The sequence below is a fragment of the Scyliorhinus torazame genome, chromosome 4, assembly GCF_047496885.1.
Source record: "Scyliorhinus torazame isolate Kashiwa2021f chromosome 4, sScyTor2.1, whole genome shotgun sequence".
Classification (NCBI taxonomy): Eukaryota; Metazoa; Chordata; class Chondrichthyes; order Carcharhiniformes; family Scyliorhinidae; genus Scyliorhinus; species Scyliorhinus torazame.
Window position 1 is genome coordinate 311664834 of NC_092710.1, and position 24716 is coordinate 311689549.

The 24716-nt window shown below is 46.9% G+C and overlaps 1 protein-coding gene across 2 annotated transcripts in view; it reads left to right on the forward strand.

Annotated features, from left to right (window-relative positions):
* The window catches only part of tpcn3 (two pore segment channel 3), a 107594-nt gene that overhangs the window by 13135 nt on the left and 69743 nt on the right, over positions 1–24716 (forward strand). Inside the window, exons 2-3 of one of the 2 annotated variants that reach the window (XM_072500075.1) lie at positions 13557–13639; positions 19417–19531. In XM_072500075.1, coding sequence (XP_072356176.1) covers positions 13557–13639; positions 19417–19531 — 198 coding nt within the window. Of the gene's footprint in view, positions 1–13556; positions 13640–19416; positions 19532–24716 lie in introns of those variants that run through there. The other variant, XM_072500076.1, reaches the window with a different exon arrangement.

Genomic DNA, 24716 nt, shown 5'->3' on the forward strand with positions numbered 1-24716 from the left:
TCGGAGGAGACCGAGATGGATCATCCACTCGCCACTTCTGGCTGAAAGAAATTGTGAATGTCTCAGCCTTGTCTTTTGCGCAGATATGCTGGGCGCCTCCATCATTAAGGATGGGGATATATCCTCCTCCCGTGAGTTGTTTTAATTGTCCACCCATTCACGGCTGGATGTGGCAGGACTGCAGAGCTTAGACCTGATGCATTTGTTGTGGAATCGTTTAGCTCTGTCTATTACTTGCTGTTTGGCACACAAGTAGTCAATCATAGAATTCCTACAGTGCAGAAGGAGGCCATTCGGTCCATCGAGCCTGCACTGACCCTTTGAAAGACCATCCTAGGTAGTCCCAGTCCTCCAACAGTCCTGTTGTAGCTTAACCATGTTGACACCTCATTTTTCGGTATGCCTGATGTTGCTCCTGGTGTGCTCTCCTGCACTATTCATTGAACCAGGGTTGATCCCCTGACTTGGTGGTAATGGCAGAGTGAGGGATATGCGGTCCATGAGGTTGTAGATTGTGGTTGAATACAATTTTGCTGCTGCTGATGACCCACAAAACCTCATGGATGCCCAGTCTTGAGTTGCTAGATCTGTTTGAAGTCTATTCCATTTAGCAGAGAGGTAGTGCCACACAACATGATGGAGGGACTTTGTCCCCACAAGGACTGTGGGGTGAGGATGAGGACAAGTATGTTTTCCCTCTTGTTGGTTCCCTCATCACCTGCTGCAGTCCCAGTCTAGCAGCTATATCCTTCAGGACCCGACCAGCTCGGTCTATCACCAAGCCTTTCTTGGTGATGGACGTTGAAGTTCCCCCAAACAGAGTATATTCTGCACCCTTGCCACCCGCAGTGCGTCCTCCAAGCGGTGTTCAACATTGAGGAACACTGATTCATCGGTTGATGGTGGCTGGTACATGGTAATCTGAAGGAGGTTTCCTTGCTCATGTTTATCGTGAAGCCATGAGATTTCATGGGGCCCAGAGTCGATGTTGAGGACTCCCTTCCGACTGTATACCACCATGTTTCCACCTCTGCTGGGTCTGACCTACCGGTGCGACAGGACATATCCAGGAATGGTAATCGTGCTGTCTGGGATATTGTCTGTAAGGTATGATTCTGTGAGTATTACTATGTCAGGTTGTTGCTTAACTAGACTGTGAGGTAGCTCTCCCAACTTTGGCACAAGCCCCCAGATGTTAGTACCATCCCTTTACTTCTCCACTGATCCCTTTACATTCTTCATTGAACCAAACTTTAGTTAGCTGTCTAAGTTAGCACCCTGTTAATGTCTCTATTGGCCAAATTTTGTAACTGCTTGATAGGGCAGCACGGTGATACAGTGGTTAGCACTGTTGCCTCATGGCGCAGAGGACCCGGATTCTATTCCGGCCCCGAGCCAGAGTCCGTGTGGAATTTGCACATTCTCCCCGTGTCTGCATGGATCTCGTCCCACAACCCAAAAATGCACCAGGTAGGTGGATTGGCCATGCTAAATTGCCTCTTCATTGAAAAAAATATAATTGTGTACTCTAATTTATTTTTTAAATTTGTAACTATTCACTACTAATCCGTAAATCCACTAATATTGTATTTACTTCTTCCGTCATTTCCCTCAATTGTTCTATCATCCAATCCATAAATACTGCAAAGAATTTGATTCTGATCCTGCTCTGAATCATTCGCCTTTTCGTTTATTATCTATTTAATTTTTCTGCTATTAATGAAAGTCCACCTTCTCAACTTTGCCCCTCGCCTGAGGTCTGGTGATCCTCAGGTTAAATCACCACCAGTCAGCTCCACCCCACAAAGGGGAAAGCAGCCTATGGTCATCTGGGACTATGGTGACTTTACCTTGTTTCTGCATGTTCTTCCAGTGTTTTCACACTATCTAACCCTATTTGATTTGTTAATTTCCCTCCGTTTCTTGTTTTCGTTTAATTTCCCAAATATACTTTTCACTTGTCTTGTTAAAGCTCTCAATTTTTCATCCAGATTCTGCAAGTCTATAGTGTTAACACTAGCCATTCCTGTACTGTACACGGTTGCCGCATCATTCACCACAGCCCTCTTTCTTTTCCTCTTTTCCTCAGAATTCCCTACTTCTTGGCCTAATGGTGGGCAGCACAGTGGTTAGCACTGTTGCTTCACAGCGCCAGGGACCCAGGTTTGATTCCCAGCTTGGGTCACTGTCTGCAGAGTCTGCATGTTCTCCCCATGTCTGCATGGGTTTCCTCCCACAAGTCCCGAAAGACTTGCTTCTTAGGTGAATTGGTCATTTTGAATTGTCTCTCAATGTACTCAAACAGGATTGTGGCGAGTAGGGGATTTTTACAGTAAGTTCATTGCAGTATTTAATGTAAGCCGACTTGTGACACTATTAAAGATTATTATTATTATTATTATGTCGGTTAAAGAATCTCTTGATCTGCATAAGCCCTGTTTTTACAATATTTAAAACTGCTGATCCATAAGAACTAGGAGCAGGAGTAGGCCATCTGGCCCCTCAAGCCTGCTCCTCCATTCAATGAGATCATGGCTGACCTTTTGTGGACTCAGCTCCACTTTCCAGCCCGAACACCATAACCCTTAATCCCTTTATTCTTCAAAAAACTACCTATCTTTATCTTAAAAACATTTAATGAAGGAGCCTCTACTGCTTCGCTGGGCAAGGAATTCCATAGATTCACAACTCTTTGGGTGAAGAAGTTCCTCCTAAACTCAGTCCTAAATCTACTTCCCCTAATTTTGAGGCTATGCTCCCTAGTTCTGCATTCACTCGCCAGTGGAAACAACCAGCCCACATCTATTCCCTTCATAATTTTATATGTTTCTATAAGATCTCTCTTCTTCCCCCCCCCCCCCCGCATCCTTCTAAATTCCAACGAGTACAGTCCCAGTCTACTAAACCTCTCCTCGTAATCCAACCCCTTCAGCTCTGGGATTAACCTAGTGAATCTCCTCTGTCCTTTCTCGGATAAGGAGACCAAAACAGAACACAGTACTCCAGATGTGGCCTCATTAACACCTTATACAATTGCAGCATAACCTCCCTAGTTTTAAACTCCACCCCTCTAGCAATGAAGGCCAAAACTCCATTTGCCTTCTGAATCACCTGTAAACCAACTTCTTGCGACACATGCACTAGCACACCCAGGTCTCTGCACAGCAGCATGTTTTAATATTTTATCATTTAAATAATAATACCTTTTGCTGTTATTCCTACCAAAATGGATAACCTCACATTTGTCAACATTGTATTCCATCTGCCAGACCTTAGCCCATTTACCTATCCAAATCTCTCTGCAGACTTCCGGTATCCTCAGCACTTTTTGCTTTACCACTCATCTTAGTGTCGTCTGCAAATTTGGACACATTGCAAAGAACAAAGAAATGTACAGCACAGGAACAGGCCCTTCGGCCCTCCAAGCCCGTGCCGACCATGCTGCCCGACTAAACTACAATCTTCTACACTTCCTGGGTCCGTATCCCTCTATTCCCATCCTAGTCATGTATTTGTCAAGATGCCCCTTAAATGTCACTATCGTCCCTGCTTCCACCACCTCCTCCGGTAGCGGGTTCCAGACACCCACTACCCTCTGCGTAAAAAAACTTGCCTCGTACATCTACTCTAAACCTTGCCCCTCTCACCTTAAACATATGCCCCCTAGTAATTGACCCCTCTACCCTGGGGAAAAGCCTCTGACTATCCACTCTGTCTATGCCCCTCATAATTTTGTAGACCTCTATCAGGTCTCCCCTCAACCTCCTTCGTTCCAGTGAGAACAAACCGAGTTTATTCAACCGCTCCTCATAGCTAATGCCCTCCATACCAGGCAACATTCTGGTAAATCTCTTCTGCACCCTCTCTAAAGCCTCCACATCCTTCTGGTAGTGTGGCGACCAGAATTGAACACTATACTCCAAGTGTGGGCACTTGGTCCCCAACTCCAAATCATCTATGTAAATTGTGAACAAATGTGGACCCAACACTGATCCATGAGCGACACCACTAGCTACTAATTGCCAACCAGAGAAACACCCATTAATCCCCACACTTTGCTTTCTATTAATTAACCAATTCTCAATCCATGCTACTACCTTATCCTTAATGCCATGCATCTTTATCTTGTGCAGCAACCTTTTGTGTGGCACCTTGTCAAAAGCTTTCTGGAAATCCAGATATACCACATCCATTGGCTCCCCGTTATCTACCGCACTGGTAATGTCCTCAAAAAATTCCACTAAATTAGTTAGGCACGACCTGCCCTTTATGAACCCATGCTGCGACTGCCCAATGGGACAATTTCCATCCAGATGCCTCACTATTTCTTCCTTGATAGATTCCAGCATGTTCCCTACTACCGAAGTTAAGCTAACTGGCCTATAATTACCCGCTTTCTGCCTCTCTCCTTTTTTAAACAGTGGTGTCACGTTTGCTAATTTCCAATCCGCCTGGACCACCCCAGAGTCTAGTGAATTTTGGTAAATTATCACTAGTGCATTTGCAATTTCCCTAATCATCTCTTTTAGCACTCTGGGATGCATTCCATCAGGCCAGGAGATTTGTCTACCTTTAGCCCCATTAGCTTGCCCATCACTACCTTCTTAGTGATAATCATCTCCAGGTCCTCACCTGTCATAGCCTCATTTCCATCAGTCACTGGCATATTATTTATGTCTTCCACTGTGAAGACTGACCCCAAAATCCTGTTCAGTTCCTCAGCCATTTTCTCATCTTCCATTATTAAATCTCCCTTCTCATCCTCTAAAGGACTAATATTTACCTTAGCCACTCTTTTTTGTTTTATATATTTGTAGAAACTTTTACTATCTGTTTTTATATTCTGAGCAATTTTACACTCTTAATCTATCTTGCTCTTCTTTATAGCTTTTTTAGTAGCTTTTTGTTGCCCCCTAAAGATTTCCCAGTCCTCTCGTCTCCCACTAATCTTTGCCACTTTGTATGCTTTTTCCTTCAATTTGATACTCTCCCTTATTTCCTTCGATATCCACGGTCGATTTTCTCTCTTTCTACCATCCTTTTTGTTGGTATAAACCTTTGCTGAGCACTGTGAAAAATCGCTTGGAAGGTTCTCCACTATTCCTCAACTGTTTCACCATAAAAGTCTTTGCTCCCAGTCTACCTTAGCTAGCTCTTCTTTCATCCCATTGTAATCTCCATTGTTTAAGCACAAAACACTCGTGTTTGATTTTACCTTCTCACCCTCTATCTGTATTTTAAATTCCACCATACTGTGATCGCTCCTTCCGAGAGGATCCCTAACTATGAGATCATGAATCAATCCTGTCTCATTACACAGGACCAGATCTTGGTAGGTCCCTCGTAGGTTCCATTACATACTGTTCTAGGAAACTTATCACTGATACATTCTATAAACTCCTCCTCAAGGCTGCCTTGACCGACATGGTTAAACCAATCGGCATGTAGATTAAAATTCCCCATGATAACTACTGTACCATTTCTACATGCATCAGCTATTTCTTTGTTTGTTGCCTGCCCCACCATAATGTTACTATTTGGTGGCCTATAGACTACTCCTATCAGTGACTTTTTCGCATTACTATTCCTGATTTCCACCCAAATGGATTCAACCTTATCCTCCATGGCACCGATGTCATCCCTTACTGTTGCCCAGCTGTCATCCTTAAATAACAGAGCTACACCACCTCCCTTACCATCCACTCTGTCCTTCCGAATATTTTGATGCCTTTGGATATCTAACTCCCAGTCGTGACCATCCTTTAACCATAAATCATAGTCATTCACGATGATTTGCGCTATCAACTCATTTATCTTATTCCGAATACTACGAGCATTCAGGTAGAGTACACTTTTATGTTGGCTTTTATACCTCTGTTTTGAATCTCAACACCTTGATCAGTGACCTCTCCTAAGTTATTTTTCCTCTTAACCTTTCTCCTAATTTTCCTTGTCGTTGAACCCATATCTTCATGTAACAACCTGCTGCGTCGCTTTCCATTTATGTTTTTACTTCCCGTTTTATTCCTTTTAGTATTGTTCGGCCTATTCACTGAGCTGTGATTTTTGACTGTGGCTTCTCTGCCTTACACTTACTGACTTTTATTTCTGTCCCTGTTTTACAACCTTCCGACTTCCTGCATCGGTTCCCATTCCCCCTGCCACATTAGTTTACCACTCCCCAACCGCTCGGCAAATAGGCCATCAGTTCCAGTCCTGCCCAGGTGTAACCTGTCCAGTTTGTACAGGTCCCACCTCCCCCAGAACCGGTCCCAATGTCCAGGAATCTGAAACCCTCCCCTTGACACCATCCCTTCAGCCACATATTTATCCTATATATCCTGTCATTTCTACTCTGACTAGCACGTGGCACCGATAGTAATCCTGAGATCACTACCTTCGAGGTCTGATTTCTTAACTTCCTTCCTAGCTCCCTGTATTCAGCTTTTAAGACCTCATCCCTTTTTTTTAACCTTTTTTTTTTAACCTATGTGTCCCAAGCATGGTAATCCTTCCAATGTTGTGCAATGAGAAAGGATTAGTTGGCAATCTAGTCATGAGAAAAACCTTTTGGAGATGAGTGACCATAATTTGGTAGAATTCTTTGTCAAAGTGAATAGTGAATCTGAGACCAGGGTCCTAAACTTCAATAAAGGTAACTGATGGTGTGAGGCATGAGTTGGCTATGATAGACCGGGAAACTTTACTGAAAGGAAGGACAACGGACAGGCAATGAAAGGCATTCCAAGAACGAATAGGTGAACTCCAAAAGTTGTTTATTCCTATTTGGCGCAAGAGTAGAAAGGGCACTGTGGCCAAATCCTGGCTTACAAAGGAAATTAGGGACAGTATTAGATTCCAAGAAGAGGCATTCAAATCATCAAGAAAAAGCAGAAGACCTGAGGATTGGGAACAGTTTAAAATTCAGCAAAGGCAGACCAAGTAATTGATCAAGAAGGGGAAAATACAATTTGAAAATAAACTAGTGGGGAACATAAAAACTGACTGTATAAGTTCTAGGGCCGGTTTAGCTCAGTGGGCTACACAGCTGGTTTGTGATGCAGAACAAGGCGAGCAGCGCGGGTTCAATTTCCGTACCAGCTGAGAATTCCGTGCACCCGAACAGGTGTTGGAATATGGAGACTTTTCACAGTAACTTCATTGCAGTGTTACTGTAAGCCTACTTGTGACAATAACGGATCTTTATCTTCTCTTATCTTTATACATATGTAAAGAGATGAGGATTGAAAAAAAACTAATGTCGGCCCCTTACAGTCGGGGGGATTCTTAACTGGGAACGAAGAAATGGCTGAGGAACTAAATTCATACTGTGTTTCTGTCCTCACAAAGGAAGACATGAATAATTTACCGAGAAACTGTTTTAGCGAGGAGCTGAAGGAAATTAGTATTAGTAAAGAAATAGTTTTGGGGAAATTAATGGGATTGGGTGGACATATCTCCAGGGCCTGATGATCTTCATCCCAGAGTACTTAAGTGGCCCTAGAAATAGTAGATCAATTGGTGGTCAATTCTTTGGACTATGGAATGGTTCCTACAGATTGGAGGGTAGCTAATACAACCCCACTATTCAAAAAGGGAGGTAGAGAGAAAACAGGAACTATAGACCAGTGAGCCTAACATCGGTAGCAGGGAAGGTGCTGGAGTCCATTATCAAAGATTTCCTAGCACAGCATTTGGAAAGCAGTGGTGTAATTAGATAAAGTCAGCATGGATTTATGAAAAGAAAATCATGCTTGACAAATCTACCAGAATTCTTTGAAGATGTGACTAGTAGAATTGACCAGAGAGAACCAGTGGATATGGTTTATTTAGACTTTTAGAAGGCTTATGCCAAGGTCTCACATAGCAGATTAATATGTAAAGTAAAGCGCATTACATAAGAACGTAAGAACTAGGAGCAGGAGTAGGCCATCTGGCCCCTCGAGCCTGCTCCACCATTCAATGAGATCATGGCTGATCTTTTATGGACTCAGCTCCACTTTCCGGCCCGAACACCATAACCCTTAATCCCTTTATTCTTCAAAAACCTATCTATCTTTATCTTAAAAACATTTAATGAAGGAGCCTCTACTGCTTCACTGAGCAAGGAGTTCCATAGATTCACAACCCTTTGGTGAAGAAGTTCCTCCTAAACTCAGTCCTAAATCTACTTCCCCTTATTTTGAGGCTATGCCCCCTAGTTCTGCTTTCACCCGCCAGTGGAAACAACTTGCCCGCATCTATCCCATCCATTCCCTTCATAATCTTACATGTTTCTATAAGATCCCCCCTCATCCTTCTAAATTCCAACGAGTACAGTCCCAGTCTACTCAACCTCTCCTCGTAATCCAACCCCTTCAGCTCTGGGATTAACCTAGTGAATCTCCTCTGCACACCCTCCAGTGCCAGTGCGTCCTTTCTCAAGCAAGGAGACCAAAACTGAACACACTACTCCACGTGTGGCCTCACTAACACCTTATACAATTGCAGCATGCGGGTAGTATCTTGAGATGAATAGAAAGCTGCTTAGCAGACAGGAAGCAAGAAGTTGGAATAAATGTTTTTTTTCTTCTGATTGGCAGGCAGTGGCTAGTGAGGTACTGCAGGGATATGTGCTAGGATCCCAACTGTTCACATTATATGTTGTTGATTTGGACGAGGGAACTAAATATATTATCGCCAAATTTACAGATGGTATAAAGTTGAATGGGAAGGTGAGCTGTGAGGAGAATGCAGAGATGCTTTAGCGAGGCTGAGTGTGTGGGCATATGCATGGCAGATGCAGTATAATGTGGATAAATGTGAGGTTATCCACTTTGGTAGCAAAAACAGGAAGGCAGATTATTATTTGAATGAGTGTAAATTGAGAGGTGGCTACTCAGCGAGACCTTGGTGTCCACGTGCATCAGTCGCTGAGAGCGCGCAGGTACAGCAGGCAGTGAAGAAGGCGAATCATATAATTTACAGTGCAGAAGGAGGCCATGGTATGTTGGTCTTCATAGAGAGAGGATTTGAGTATAGGAATAGAGATGTGAGTCAGCAGATGATCGATAACAAAGTTTAACTCCTGCTGTGGTTCGGTTCTTCATTTTCGTTTTGATAATCTTGCACTTCACATCGTATGTCATTTTATCATCATTTCAAATCTGGAAACTATCTCCAGTGTAACTGATGAGCCTGAATATATTAAGCTAAGTGACCCTTGAATTGAATTAAATCCAGCAGCATTGTTACCAGTGAAAAGCTGCCTTAAATTGAGGACCACTGTTTCTGGTGAAGAATTGTGAGGCCACACCTGGAGTATTGTGTGCAGTTTTGGTGTCCTTCTCTTGCTATGGAGGGAGTGCACCGAAGGTTTACGAGGCTGATTCCTGAGATGGTGGGACTGTCAGATGAGGAGTGACTACGTTGGTTAGGATTATATTCACTGGAGTTTAGAAGAGTGAGAGGGGATCTCATAGAAACTTACAAAATTCTAACAGGGTAGATTCAGAAAGAATGTTCCCGATGGTGAGGGAGTCCAGAACTAGGGGTCATTGTTTGAGGATAAGCGGTAAACCTTTTAGGACTGAGGTGAGGAGAAAGTTCTTCGCCCAGAGAGTGGTGAATCTGTGGAATTCACTACCACAGAAAGTAGTTGAGGCCAAAACATTGTGTAGGAATTAGATATAGTTCTTGGGGCAAAAGGAATCAGGGGCTATGGGGTGGGGGGCAGTGGGAAGCAGGAACTTGATGAATGAGCTCCTCCTTTCTATGTAATCTCAAAGCTGGAGCCTGTACAAGTGCCCTTTTCAGGGCTGTGTTCATCACCTCATTCAATGTGGTCTTGTGAATAATAATTATAGCTTATTGTCACAAGTAGGCTTCAATGAGGTTACTGTGGAAAAACCCCTAGTCGCCACATTCCGGCGTCTGTTCGAGGAGGCTGGTACGGGAATTGAAGCCACACTGCTAGCATTATTCTGCATTGCAAGCCAGCTGTTTAGCCCACTGTGCTAAACCAGCCCCAGAAGCTCACCCCTCTTCAGTTAAGACTAAAGCAACACACGGGCAGCACTGTAGCACAAGTGGATAGTACTGTGGCTTCACAGCGCCAGGGTCCCAGGTTCTATTCCCCGCTGAATCACTGTCTGTGCGGAGTCTGCACATTCTCCCCGTGTCTGCGTGGGTTTCCTCCGGGTGCACCGGTTTCCTCCCACAGTCCAAAGACGTGGATTGGCCATGCTAAATTGCCCTTAGTGTCCAAAAAGGTTAGGAGGGTTTATTGGGTTACGGGGTTAGGGTGGAAGTGAGGGCTTGATGTGGGGCAGTGCAGACCCGATGGGCCGAATGGCCTCCTTCTGCACTGTATATTCTATCTAATTCTATGTATCATTCTCACAGCTATAAATTTGTAATAGTTAATTCTCTTGTAGCTGTAGGACCTTAAAGACAGAACACTGCAAACTCACAATCCCTTACTACAAATTTAGGCACACGCAGTAATCACCTTTACATTTTCCCATATTTGATACTGAACCAAAGTTACAAGAGATATTTTATGAAATGGGTTGTTAAGGGACTCAACATATTGAAAATTCAAATTGAATTGCTGCCAAATTTGTCTTGGGTCAGACCTTCACAGTTTGAAATTTGTACTGCCTTTATTTCAAACTCCAGCACACCCCTTCCGAATTCTAGCATGGTTCAAATTTCTTTGAACAAAAACTCACAGCAGTTCGATTTTAAATTAATTTGAGTAATTCTTTGAATCTATGGTGATTGCGAACAATATCCTGCTTCAACAATGACATGACTCAAATGTATGGTATTCCTTCAACTGAGCAAACCAACTTGGAGTAAGGGACATGGATCGTGCCGGTGCAGAGGTCACGGCGAACCTCACACGCCGGCATTCCCTTATCACACAGGAGAGGTGGAGAAGAGGGAGTCGTGCTTTCGGCTGCCCTGACTTTGGAGATAACAGCTAGAACTGCTTGACCTGATTTTCTATCTCCTCATTTTCTGACTGTAAATCAAATCTTGTTCTAACCTTTGGTCTAACAGCTGTAGTTTTTTTTTCTTAGCACCACGCAGGCTATCATGTGCCTCTTCCCAATGTAACTGTGCGTTCAGGCCAGACGTGCTCTCCTGCAAGCTCCATTCTGTAGCTGATCTACCCTTTCCCTTAACTCTTTGTACCTTTTACTCAGTTGAAAGGCACACAGATATGTACTGTAGACTAACTTATTCCAGATTTCCTCCAACTTGCTGTTTCCGTTCTGAAACAATCTAGGATGTTCTCGTAATCTCCGTCACATTCTTCCACCGCTCCCAGGGCATCGTTTGCTACTGTCTCTGTGTTGCTACTGTCTGTGTTAATCTATCAGTCGCATTATAGCATATGACAAAGCCATTATTAACTTTGCGTTTACTGTACAATATGGTGTGGTGTTCTGCTACAAACCTTGTGATGGAGCCCTCAGCTCCCCAATCGAAGTTCATGACACTCTTCTTTTCCTGACAGCTTTCAATCACTGCCCGTCTCGGCACAGTTTGCTTTTGAGTCTGCACTGTTCTTATCAACTTGTTTACATGCAATTTCTTTTAGAAGTCTGGTCTCCCAGCTACGGCTACTGTCTTTCCCGACCGTCACCCACCAGAACGGCACTGCACCCTACCTTGGTGCTGCTCACTGTCCTGAGTGCCATTTCCTATTCTGGCCGAGATAGGGACATTCCTCAGTACTCAGTTAATCAACACAGTAATTTTTCGGGTCTGGCGCCAACCTTGGTGGAGAGGAAGAGAAGGAGTTTCTCTCCTTAATCCTTTTAAACTCCTTCCCAGGTACCTTTGTTAACTTCCCATCTGGTCTCTCCTTGTTGACGCACATGAGGTTTGCTGAACATCCCTCGAGACTGATTATTGGAAGTGACTTTTCCTTTTCACGCTAATCACTTGCTCCAACAATTTGTCTGCAATGTCAGTAGTTCGAATGCGTCTTCAGAATTAATCAGCTACCCAGTTCTTTGTTTCTATGTTCCCTTCAATTACCTCATCCTGGCCATCACATGGAGCTACCTACTGCCATCTTAATTCAGGCTCAGGCGATTGAGTTGTCTAAATCTCACCCCCACATCCCAAAGATGTGCAGGGTAGGTGGATTGGCCATGCTAACCTGCCCCTTAATTAGAGTTTTTTTTGTTAATTTGAAAAAGAAAGACTTCAGTTAAACAGTTTCACAAGTTTCGAGACTTGCAGTTTGAACAAAATACTACCCGCCAGAGAACCTGGCCTCGCTTGCTCTGGCGCTTCCAAACTCCTGGCTTGTTTTGCGAATGTTGATCCCAAAGTTATCGCCCACTGAAATCTCAGAAGCTCCTGCTATTTTATAATGTTATGGCTTGTAATTTATAGTTCATTCATATAAAAATATTCTGTGGCCCACAGGCCTTATTTGTCCTTGAGCGTGCCTTGTTCTCGCTGTTCCAAAATAGTCCAGTTGTAAGCCGTCGTTACGTCTGTTCCCACGAAATTCAGTCCACAGAGTGAATCTGTTGACCTCTTTGACCATCATGCTTCACGGCACCATGTTGGCCCCATCATGCTTCACGGCACAATGTTGGCCATCTTACCTATTCAGCAATGCAAAATTTGGAAAATTTGTAGTGTCCTAGATTTTATGAATTCGGCTTGGATCACAAGAACAAGGAGGTAACGTTAAACATGTATAAAACATTGGCTTGGCCTCAACTGGAGGATTGTATCCAGTTTTGAGCGCCCCACCTGAGGATTGATGTGACAACATTGGAGAGGGTGCAGGAAAAATTCATGAGCATGATTCCTGAGCTGAGGAACTTCAGTTACATGGATAGGTTGGAGAAGATGTTTTTCTTGGAGAAGAGTTGTCTGAATGGAGATTTGCTAGAGAAATTCAAAATCTTGGAGGGATGGGAAGAGAAGAGAATGGAGTAGGGAGTAACTGTTCCCATAGGCGGCAGGATCGAGATTAAGAGGCGCAGATTTAAGGTAATTGGCAAAAGAAGCAATGATGACCGTAGAGCTTTTCCGTGCAATGAGTCCGTTGAGGTCTGGAATGCAGTGCCTGAGAGTGTGGCCAGGTTCGATTGAAGTATTCAGATAATAATCCAATTCCTTCTTGAACAGGAAGAATGTGCACTGTTACAGGTAGAAGGCTGGGGAATGGCTGTAGGTTAATTGCTCTTTTGGTGAGCTGGTGTAGACACAATGGACAAATAGCCTCCTTCTGTGCTGTAACAATTCTATAATTCTGTGACAATTGATAAAATGGTTCCAAAGTCAAAAGGAAAGGGAAGCATTGGTTCCAACGCTTGCTGTCCATTTAGAGCTTGGAAAAGAAAGCCTCCTATTTCTGGAGCAACTTCTATGATCACAGGACCCCTCCGAAAGTGCTTTATAATCAGAAAAGTATTTTTGAAGTGCCATTGTTGTATCGTAGGAAATCAATAGATACTACCATGATGATTAACAACTTTGTTGGTCAAGTCCTTCTTGAAATCTAATCCTTTTGTTTAACTTGTATTAAAATTTCACAGCAACTGCAACTGGCTGCAGCTTATGTCTCCGATGCTCAGTATAACAGAAACATCCAGTTTGAAACTTCACCACAAGCAATCAGGTAAGATTTTAATAATTTATCATTACATTGGTTGCAACAGTGTACAAAGTCTTTCGTTGGTTTCATACTTCGTGAGGTTAGGAATATGTGTGGAATTCGCTACCCCACAGTCCGGTGGAAGCTGGGACAGTGAGTAAATTTTAAGGTGGAGTTGGACAGATCTTTAATTGGTAATGGGTTGAAAAATTATGGAGAACGGGCAGGACAGTGGAGTTGAGGCCCAGGATGGGATCAGCCATGATCACATTGAGGGTGTTTAGGCTTGGGAGGCTAAATTGCCTATTCCTGCTCCTCAAGCAGGAATAGTGTTCTAGGGAGGAGATGCTCTGGCTGATTTTGCAAACCAGCTCTTTGCCTGTAGCATTGTAGGTAACAGATGAAGAACATATCAACTATGATAGAATGGCGGAGCAGACTTGATGGGACGAATGGCCTTATTCTATTCCTATATCTTATGAACCTTATGAATTTACGGATTACAAATCTAGCTATATTTCTCAAGCTCTCATGTATCTCACCGAAACTATTGGCACTGCCATAATCCATTAACAAAGAACCAGATGAGAGATTTTTTTTTTTTTACGCAGCAATGAATTCCATATGATACTTTGAAAACACTTTTGAATGTAAATCACCCTATTGGGAAGACGTGCAGCTCACATTTGAGCTCTACTGATTATCCACACTACCTCTTGACACCCTGCAACCTCCACCCCAAACCAAACACCTGGGCCGGGATTCTCCCCTACCCGGCGGGGCGGGGGAATCCGGCGTAACGGAGTGGCGGGAACCACTCTGGCGTCGCGCCGTCCAATTCCGTACCTTTAGGGGCCAAGCCCTTAACTTGTGGGGCCAGGCCCGCGCCGGAGTGATTTCCGCCCCACCGGCTGGCGGGAAAGGCCATTGGCGCCACGCCAGTCGGCGGCGAAAGGACTTTGCCGGGCGACGCATACGCGGGAGTGTCAGCGGCCGCTCACGTCATCCCCGCGCATGCGCACTGGAAGGGGTCTCTTCCGCCTCCACCATAGTGAAGACCATGGCGAAGGCGGAAGAAAAAGAGTGCCCCTACGGCACAGGCCCGCCCGCGGATCGGTGGGCCCCGATCGCGGGCCAGGCCACAGTGGGGGCACCCCCCGGGGCCAGATCGCCCCCAGGACCCCGGAACCTGCCCGCGCCGTCTGCTCCCGCCGTTAAGGTAGGTGGTTCAATCCACGCCGGCTGGCGAGGGTTGACAGCGGCGGGATTTCGGCCCATCGCGGGGCCGGAGAAGCGCTGGGGGGTGCCCGCCGACCGGCGCGGCGTGATTCCCGCCCCTGCCAATTCTCTGGTCGTGGCGAATTCGGAACACGGCTAAAACAAATTCTGGCCTCGCTATTGCAGACAATCTAATGTAAGAAATATATATCAGACATAGGGGCTAGTTAGAAGGAGGAATTGGAGGAAATTAGTATTACTTTTTTCAACAAAAAAAAACAATGTTGAGAAATTATCTCCAGGGCCTGATGATCTATATCCCAGGGTGCCCAGGGGCTGGTTTAGCACACTGGGCCAAATCGCTGGCTTTTAAAGCAGACCAAGGCATGCCAGCAGCACGGTTCAATTCCTGTACCAGCCTCCCTGAACAGGCGCTGGAATGTGGCGACTCAGGGCTATTCACAGTAACTTCATTTGGAGCCTACTTGTGACAATAGGCGAATTTCATTTCATATCCCAAGGTACTAAAGTAAGTGACCATGGAAATAGTTGGTTGTCATCTTCCGAGATTCTGAAACAGTCCGGTGGGTGGCGAATGTAATCCTGCTATTTAAAAAAAAAAAAAAGTAGGGAGGGAGAGAACAAGGAATTGCAGACAAGTTAGCCAAACATGTACTAGGGAAAATACCAGAGTCTATTATAAAGGATGTGATAACCGCGCATTTACAAAATATCAGCGGGATTAGACAAAATCAACATGAATTTATGAAAGAGAATTCCTGTTTGAAAAACTGCTCCAGATTTTTTGAGGACTCAACTAGCAGAATGCAAGCCAGTGAATGTGATGTATTTGGATTTTCAGAAAGCTTTTGATAAAGTCCCATGTAAAAGGTTCATGTGAAAAATGAAAGCATAAGCGATTGGCGGTAACATATTGGCATGAATGAGAATGGTCAGGAAACGGAGTAGAAATAAATGGGTCTTTCTGGAGCGGAAGTCTGTGACTCGTGACATACCATAGGGATCAGTGTGTGGGCAGCAGCTATTCACTTGTATACAAAAAAATAATTTGGATGAGGGGAATTAAATGTACCAAGTTTTCTGACAACACAAAACGAGGTGGAATTCTGAGCGGTGAGGAAGAAGTAAAGAGGCTTCAAGGTGATCTAGACAAGTTGAGAGTGGGGAAATACATGGTGCAGGGTAACAGAATCACAGAATAATACAGTGTAGAAGAGGCCCTTCGGCCCATCAAGTTTGCACCAACACCGGAAGGACACCTGACCTGCCTACCTAATCGTGTTCGCCAGTCCGCAACCGTCACGCCAGGTCCGGAAGTTGAGAGACACGCGACTGACGCTGTTGGGAAGTTGGCCCATTGGGGGAGGAGTTCAGGTGACGTCCTGAGGCTAAAGTCGTGCAGCGTACTCCTCAAGTATGCCGCTTTTGAAGGGACGGAGCATCGGAAGAACGGCATCGCCCCCCCCGATTCTCCGGCCAATCGGCGAATGCGCTTTTGGCGTCGGCAATCTGAGAATCCCACCCTGTGTGTTTTCAAAAAGGAGATCGATAGATTTCTTGAGGTGAAGGAGATCAAAGGATATGGGGTAAGGGGGAATTAGACTATTGAGTTGGATGATTAGCCATGATCATATTGAATGATGGAGCAGGCTCGAAGGGCCAAATAGCCAACTCCTGCTCCTATTTTTCTTTGTATTTATGAACCCCCACTATCACTTTGACAGAAACTGAACTGGACTAGCAAAATAAATACTGTGGCTGCAAGAGCAGGTCAGAGATTGGGAATCCTGCAGCGTATAACCCATCCCCTGACTCCGCCAAAGCCTGTCCACCGTCTACAAGGCATAAGTCAGGAGTGTGATTGAATACTCTCCACTTGCCTGGAGGAGTGCACCTCCAACAACACACAACAGGCTTGACACTCCAAGACAAAGCAGTCTGCTTCATGCTATCCTTACCACAAACATTTAATATCTCTGTCATCGATGAATAGTGTGTACCATCTACAAGATGCACTGCAGGAACACTTGAGGTTCCTTGGGCAACACCAACCAAACCCACAACCACGACCATCTAGAAGGACAAAAGTAACAGATATTGGACAAAGGTAACAGATGCCTGTGAACACTACCAGATGGAGGTTCCCCTCCAAGTCAGTCATCACCCTGACTTAGAAATATATCACTATTCCTTCACTGTCACTGCGTCAAAATCCTGGAACTCTCTCTCCAACAGCACTGTGGGTGTACATACACCACATGGCTGTTGCGGTTCAAGGGGCAGTTCACCACCACTTTCTCCAGGACAACGAGGGCTGGGTAACAAATGCTGGCCTAGCCAGTGATGCCCACAGCCTATAAATGAATGTTTCAAAAAAAACAGCAGAGCAGTTAGTCAGTTCACTGCCTGAGTCTCCCCCCCCCCCCCCCCCCCCCCCCCCCCCCACAGACACACACACACACACACACAAGTGCTCTTCCTGGACCTATTGATCAAGAGGCTTGTAAAAGGCAATGGACCATGAAATTGAAATAATGCAGTTCAAAGTTTTTAGATTTCTAGGCATGCACAGAGGCTTGAAAAAAGTTTTTAAAGTGCAATGAAATTGACTGATAAAAGCAGCTCAAAGATTTCCACCACATTAAATGGAAGACATTCACTTTGTTCTCGTAGATCTTTGATCTTTACATCATGGGAGAGGACTTAAAGGGTTTAGGGCTGCAGAGAAAAGACTTTCACTTTCTTGGCGAGCTGAAAAGGGATTTAAATGTTTTAAAGGCTACAGATGGGAGGACCAGTTAAAGACCCCCAACCCCACCTTCCCTGAAGGACACCCCCTCGGCTGGTTGAGGCAAGTGAGTGAGGTTACTCGCCTCTTGTAAATGCATTAGAAGCAGTTCAGAAAAGATTTACAAGACTAATAGTCTCGGATTGAAGGTTACAATCAGATCAACCATGATTTATTGAAGAGAGGAGCAGACTTTCAAGGCCAAGTGGCCTACTCCTGCTCCTAATACTTACATTTGCATGTAAAAAGAGTGAAGGAATCAAGAAAAGGACATCAACATTGAAGTTCTGCTCTGTAAAAATCTCATGAATAAAAGTGAGAAAACTCACCTGAGAAGTTCCAGAGACACTAGACCCTGGCTGCAGGGACAAAAGGGGGACCCTGGCTGCAGGGACGAAAGGGGGACCCTGGCTGCAGGGACGAAAGGGGGACCCTGGCTGCAGGGACGAAAGGGGGACCCTGGCTGCAGGGACGAAAGGGGGACCCTGGCTGCAGGGACGAAAGGGGGACCCTGGCTGCAGGGACGAAAGGGGGACCCTGGCTGCAGGGACGAAAGGGGGACCCTGGCTGCAGGGACGAAAGGGGGACCCTGGCTGCAGGGACAAAAGGGAGAAGTCGAGCTCCAGCTAAAGTCTCAACTGAAACCCTGTGGAAGCAACTCCACCAAGACCGAGCTCGTTGCCAGCAGCATGCAGGGTGAGATGAAACCTTTTTGAAGTTCCAGGGAAGCCAGTCCAGTGAACTATTTCAGTAAAATATCAGTCCGACTGAAAGCCCAGCTGCACGTTCTTCACCAGCCGACCTCTGACCTGGTGCCCTCTCCACAAATGCAATGTTAGCCTTTATTGCTTTTGGGGCACGGTGTATAAAAGTAACCTTTCCACAACTGTACAGAGCATTAGTGAGACCATACCTGGAAAACCACGTACAGCTTTGGTATCCTTACTTGGGGATTGGAAGCGGTTCACTAGGCTGATTCCAAAGAGGTTGGGCTTGAGCTCATTGGAGTTTAGGAGAATGCAAAGTGACCTTTTTCAAACATAAAGGATTGTGAGTAGACTTGGCAGGTTAGATGTTGAGAGGATATTTCCCCTTTTGGGAGTATCTAGAATTCTGGGACACAGTTTGTATACAGAGTGTATCCCATTTAAGACACCGATGAGGAGGAATTTCTCCTCTGATCATTAGTCTTTTTGGAATTCCCTTCCACGGGGAACAGTGGAGGCTGGGTAATTGAACATATTTAAGCTGTTAGGTGGATATTTAATTGACAAAGGAGTTAAAGGTTATGGGGGTAGGGCAGCACTCTAGCGCACTAGTTAGCATTGCTCCTTCGCGGCGCCGAGGTCCCAGGTTCGATCCCAGCTCTGGGTCACTGTCCGTGTGCAGTTTGCGTGGGTTTCGCCCCCACAACCCAAAGATGTGCAGGCCAGGCGGATTGGCCACGCTAAATTGCCCCTTAATTGGAAAAAATGAATTGGGTACTCTAAAATTAAGAAAAAAAATAGGTGAGGGGATGAGCAACAGGAGAGTAGAATTGAGGCCACAATCAAGTCAGCATGTCTTGTATTAAATGGTAGAGTAGGTTTGATGGATAGAAAGGCCTACCCCTTTTTCATGATCTTATAATTGCGGGTTAATATTGGTCAGGACATTGGGGAAACTAACTGATTTTGACTTTCAGTCAATTTACCTCACAAAATTCCTCATTAGCTGTAATATTTCTTCCACCTTGTCAAATGATTATTAATTTTTGATACTTTTTCTCCCCTAGATTCTACAAATTGTACAATCACTGGTCTACACAGGGAATTACTTATTTTTTTGTCCTTGTGGATCTTCTCCTTGGCCTCTTTGAAGATCCTGCAGTCTATTTGCTGCCAATTTGGGTGAGTTTCTTTCAGTGACTGCATTTACTTCTGCATCCAATCTTCAGTACTTCTGCCATGACTCCATTCCATGTAATCGCTACCAGCCTGTGGTTGACTTAGCAACAGCAGTATATAGGGGAGGCGGTGGTATAGTGGTATTGTCACTGGGGACCCAGGTTCGAACCCCCACCATGGCAGATGGTGATATTTGAGTCTGAAATTAAAATTCTAAAATGGTGACCATGAAACCGTTATCGATTGTTGCAAAATCCTTTAGGTAAGGAAACTAGCTATCCTGGCCTACATGTGACTCCAGGTCCAGTGCAATGTGGTTGATACTTGTATGCCTCTCTCTGAAATAGCCTAACAAGCCAATCAGGGCAGTTGGGGATGGGTAATATATGCTGGTCCAGCCATGAATGAATTTTTAAAAATCTCTCATTTGTTTTGCAGCCTCACACGACTGGAGGTTGCTGACCTCTTTTGAATTGGGAGTAAATGAGAAAACCTTTCCCTTTAAGTATTTATGCCACTTGCCCTTCTGTGGGAAGCCTTGTCAACTCCATTGATTCTGGTTCTTCCTTCCTCTGATAAGAGGTCATTAACTTGAAAAGTTGGACGTGATTCAACCAGAATGAGGCCCCTTAATACTCTCCCTTTACCCCCCCCCCCCTCCTCCTCTCCATTTTCATGGGCATGGCCTCCCTCTGACCTACACCCTGGGAGTGCCACTGCCAGCCTGGTGCCACCATTGGTTCCCAGGCGCCAGGAGAATCCAGCACACATATATTTGAATGAGCCTTCCGGTTGCGGCGATGACCAGCTAAGCCGCACGTTTCGGCGGCTCCAGCTCGAACGGACCTTCGGGCTCTTTTAAGAGCCCCAACGGGGAATCTTTTCGGGACGAAACCCGGTGTGGGGTGAGACAACAGGGAGGTCCCCCCCCCCCCCCCCCCCCCCAACGAAAAAGAAAAATATCGGCGGCGGCGGCCAGATCGCGAAGAATCCTCGAGGACAGGGGCAGAAGGAAAAAGGAGCAAGATGGCGGCGGAGAGAGCCCAGGCGACATGGGGGCTGGACCAAGACGAATTTTTGAGACGGTGTGTGGAGCTGCTTAAGAAGGAGGTGCTGACCCCGATGCTACAAGCAATTGAGGGGCTTAAGGAGGCACAAAGGACCCAGGAGACAGAGCTCCGCGTGGTGGAGCAGAAGGTGACAGACAACGAGGACGAGATCCTGGGCCTGGCGGTCAAAACGCAGACGCACGAGGCGCTCCACAAAAAGTGCATTGAAAGGATTGAAGTCCTAGAAAACAGATCACGGAGAAAGAACCTTCGGATCCTGGGTCTCCCCGAGGGAGTGGAAGGAGCGGACGGCGGGGCTTACGTGAGCACGATGCTACGCTCGCTAATGGGAGCTGAGGCCCCCTCGGGCCCCTTGGAAGTGGAAGGGGCCCATCGGGTCCCTGCGAGGAGACCAAAGGCGGGAGAACCACCTAGGGCGACGATCGTGCGATTTCATCGCTTCAATGACAGAGAGGTGGTTCTGAGATGGGCCAAAAAGGTACGAAGTAGTAGATGGGAGAATGCGGTGGTACGGGTGTACCAGGATTGGAGTGCGGAGGTGGCGAGAAGGAGGGCGAGTTTTAACCGAGCCAAGGAGGTGCTACACAAGAAGAAGGTGAAGTTCGGGATGTTGCAGCCGGTGCGACTGTGGGTCACGCATCAGGAGAGGCATCACTACTTCGAAACGGCGGAAGAAGCATGGACCTTCATTAAAAACGAGAAACTGGATCAGAACTGAGGGACTGATGTTGGAGGGGAAACAACAATGCTGATGTGTATATAGAGATGTAAATTGGGGAGGGGGGGGACACTAAGAAATGTGGGCGCCGGTGGGGGGAAGAAGAGACATAGGTGGGGAATGGGAGTGGGACGGCAGAGGGAGCTGCGCATGAGGGGCGGGACGGCTCTAGAGAACACTGGGCTTATTGTTCTTGTTCCCGCGCCAGAAAGATGATGGCGGGAAGATAGGCGCAAGGTAGATGGGAGTTCCCCACACGGGGGGGTCAAGGAGAGAGCGGGAGAAGCCGGGGTCAGTTGAAGTCAGCTGACTTTCGGAAGCAATATGGGGGGAGTAATCATGCTAGATGGGGATCTAGCTGGGGGGGTGCGGGGAGGATAACTGGGTTGCTGCTGCAGAGATCGAAGAGGAACTGGTAAAAGAAAAGTTGGTCGGGGCGGGAATGCGCCGCCTGGGGAACGGGTGGGTGCGCGGAACCGGGACGTGGGACTGGCCTAGAGAGGGTGATGGCTAGTCGACAGGGGAGGGGGGCAGGCAGCCCCCCCAGTTCGGCTGATCACGTGGAACGTGAGAGGCCTAAATGGACCGATTAAAAGGGCCCGAGTGTTCGCGCACTTGAAAGGACTGAGGGCAGACGTGGCCATGCTTCAGGAGACGCACCTGAAGGTGGCGGACCAAGTTAGGTTAAGGAAAGGATGGGTGGGACAGGTACTCCACTCAGGGCTGGATGTAAAGAACAGAGGGGTGGCCATACTGGTGGGGAAACGGGTGTCATTCGAAGCTAGGAACATTGTAGCAGACAGCGGAGGCAGATATGTGATGGTGAGTGGCAGACTGGAGAGAATGGAGGTCGTGTTGGTTAACGTATATGCCCCGAATTGGGATGATGCGGGATTTATGAAGCGGGTGCTGGGACGTATCCCGGACCTGGAGGTAGGAAACCTGATAATGGGGGGAGACTTCAACACCGTTTTGGACCCAGGGTTAGATAGATCTAGATCTAGGACCGGAAGAAGGCCGGCAGCGGCCAAGGTGCTTCGGGGGTTTATGGACCAAATAGGGGGAGTGGATCCATGGCAATTTGTTAGGCCGATGGCCAAGGAGTTCTCCTTCTTCTCCCATGTCCACAAGGTGTACTCCCGGATAGATTTCTTTGTTTTGGGTAGGTCACTGATTTTGAGGGTGGAAGGAACTGAGTACTCAGCCATAGCTGTTTCAGATCATGCCCCACACTGGGTGGACCTGGAACTAGGAGAGGAGAGGGAGCAGCGTTCACTCTGGCGACTGGATGTGGGATTACTGGCGGATGAGGGAGTCTGCGGAAGGGTGCGGGGATGTATCGAGAGATACCTGGAGGCCAATGACGATGGGGAGGTCCGAGTGGGAGTAGTATGGGAAGCACTAAAGGCGGTGGTCAGAGGAGAGCTGATCTCCATCAGGGCCCACAAGGGGAAAATAGAGGCCAAGGAAAGGGAAAGACTACTGGGGGAGATTTTGAGGGTAGATAAAGAATACGCGGAGGCCCCGGATGAAGGACTATACCGGGAGAGGCGACAACTCCAGACTGAGTTCGACCTGTTGACCACAAGGAGGGCGGAGGCACAGTGGAGGAAGGCACAGGGGATGAGATATGAATATGGGGAAAAGGCGAGTCGCCTGTTGGCCCATCAGCTGCGAAAAAGGACAGCGGCGAGGGAGATAGGGGGAATTAGGGATGAAATGGGAGCTACGGTGCGGAGAGCAGGGAAGATAAACTAGGTGTTTAAGACCTTTTACGAGAGAGTATATAGGTCCCAACCCCGGAGGGAAAAGAGGAGATGTGGCAGTTTTTTGGACCAATTAAGGTTCCCGAGGGTGGAGGAGCAGGAGGTGGCAGGCCTGGGGGCGCCGATTGGGGTGGACGAGGTTACCAAGGGGCTGGGGAACATGCAGGCAGGGAAGGCCCCGGGACCAGATGGGTTCCCGGTGGAATTCTATAGAAAATATGTGGACTTGTTGGCCCCGCTGCTGGTAAGACCTTTAACGAGGCCAGAGAAGGGGGGACCCTACCCCCGACAATGTCGGAGGCGACGATATCGCTAATCTTGAAGCGGGATAAGGCTCCGCTGCAGTGCGGGTCCTTATAGGCCTATCTCACTGCTAAATGTGGACGCCAAGTTGCTAGCAAAGGTGCTGACAACGAGGATAGAGGATTGTGTCCCGGGGGTGGTGCACGAAGACCAGACAGGGTTCGTAAAGGGGAGACAACTAAATGTCAACGTGCGACGGCTATTAGGGGTGATAATGATGCCCCCAGCAGAGGGGGAGGCACAGATAGTGGTGGCAATGGATGCAGAGAAGCATTTGATAGGGTGGAGTGGGAGTATCTATGGGAGGTGCTGAGGAGGTTCGGGTTCGGGGATGGGTTTGTCAGCTGGGTTAAACTCCTCTATGGGGCCCCAACGGCAAGTGTGGTCACAGGTCGGCAAAGGTCGGAGTATTTTCGACTACACAGGGGAACAAGACAGGGATGCCCGTTGTCCCCATTACTGTTCGCGTTGGCAATTGAACCACTGGCCATAGCGCTGAGAGACTCCAGAAAATGGAGAGGGGTGATTAGAGGGGGAGAGGAACACCGAGTGTCACTCTACGCGGATGACCTACTGCTGTATGTGACGGACCCAGTGGGGGGGATGACAGAGGTCATGCAGATATTGAGAGAGTTTGGAGATTTCTCGGGATATAGGCTTAACATGGGAAAGAGTGAGCTTTTTGTGATGCACCCTGGGGACCAGAGTAGAGGGATAGATGGCCTACCGCTAAGGAGAGTGGAAAGAAACTTCCGATACCTGGGGATTCAGATAGCCAGGAGCTGGGGAACCTTACACCGACTCAATCTGACACGGCTGGTGGAACAAATGGAAGAGAATTTCAAAAGGTGGGACATGCAGCCGCTGTCACTGGCTGGCAGAGTGCAGGCAATTAAGATGATGGTCCTCCCGAGGTTCCTATTTGTGTTCCAATGTCTCCGTATGCTGATCACTAAGGCCTTCTTTAAAAAAAATAGATAGGAGCATCACGAGCTTCGTGTGGGCAGGGAAGGCCCCGAGGCTAAGGAGGGGGTTCCTACAGCGTAGCAGAGACAAGGGGACTGGCGTTGCCGAATTTGGGCGACTACTACTGGGCCGCCAACGTGGCGATGATTCGTAAATGGATGATAGAGGGAGAGGGAGCGGCGTGGAAAAGGTTGGAGATGAAGTCCTGCAAAGGGACGAGTTTAAAAGCGCTGGTGACGGCGCCGCTACCGCTCACCCCATAAAAATTTACCACGAACCCAGTGGTGGCGGCAACATTAAGTATCTGAGGGCAATGGAGGCGACAGAGGGGTGTGCTGGGAGCCTCGGTGTTGTCCCCGATCAGG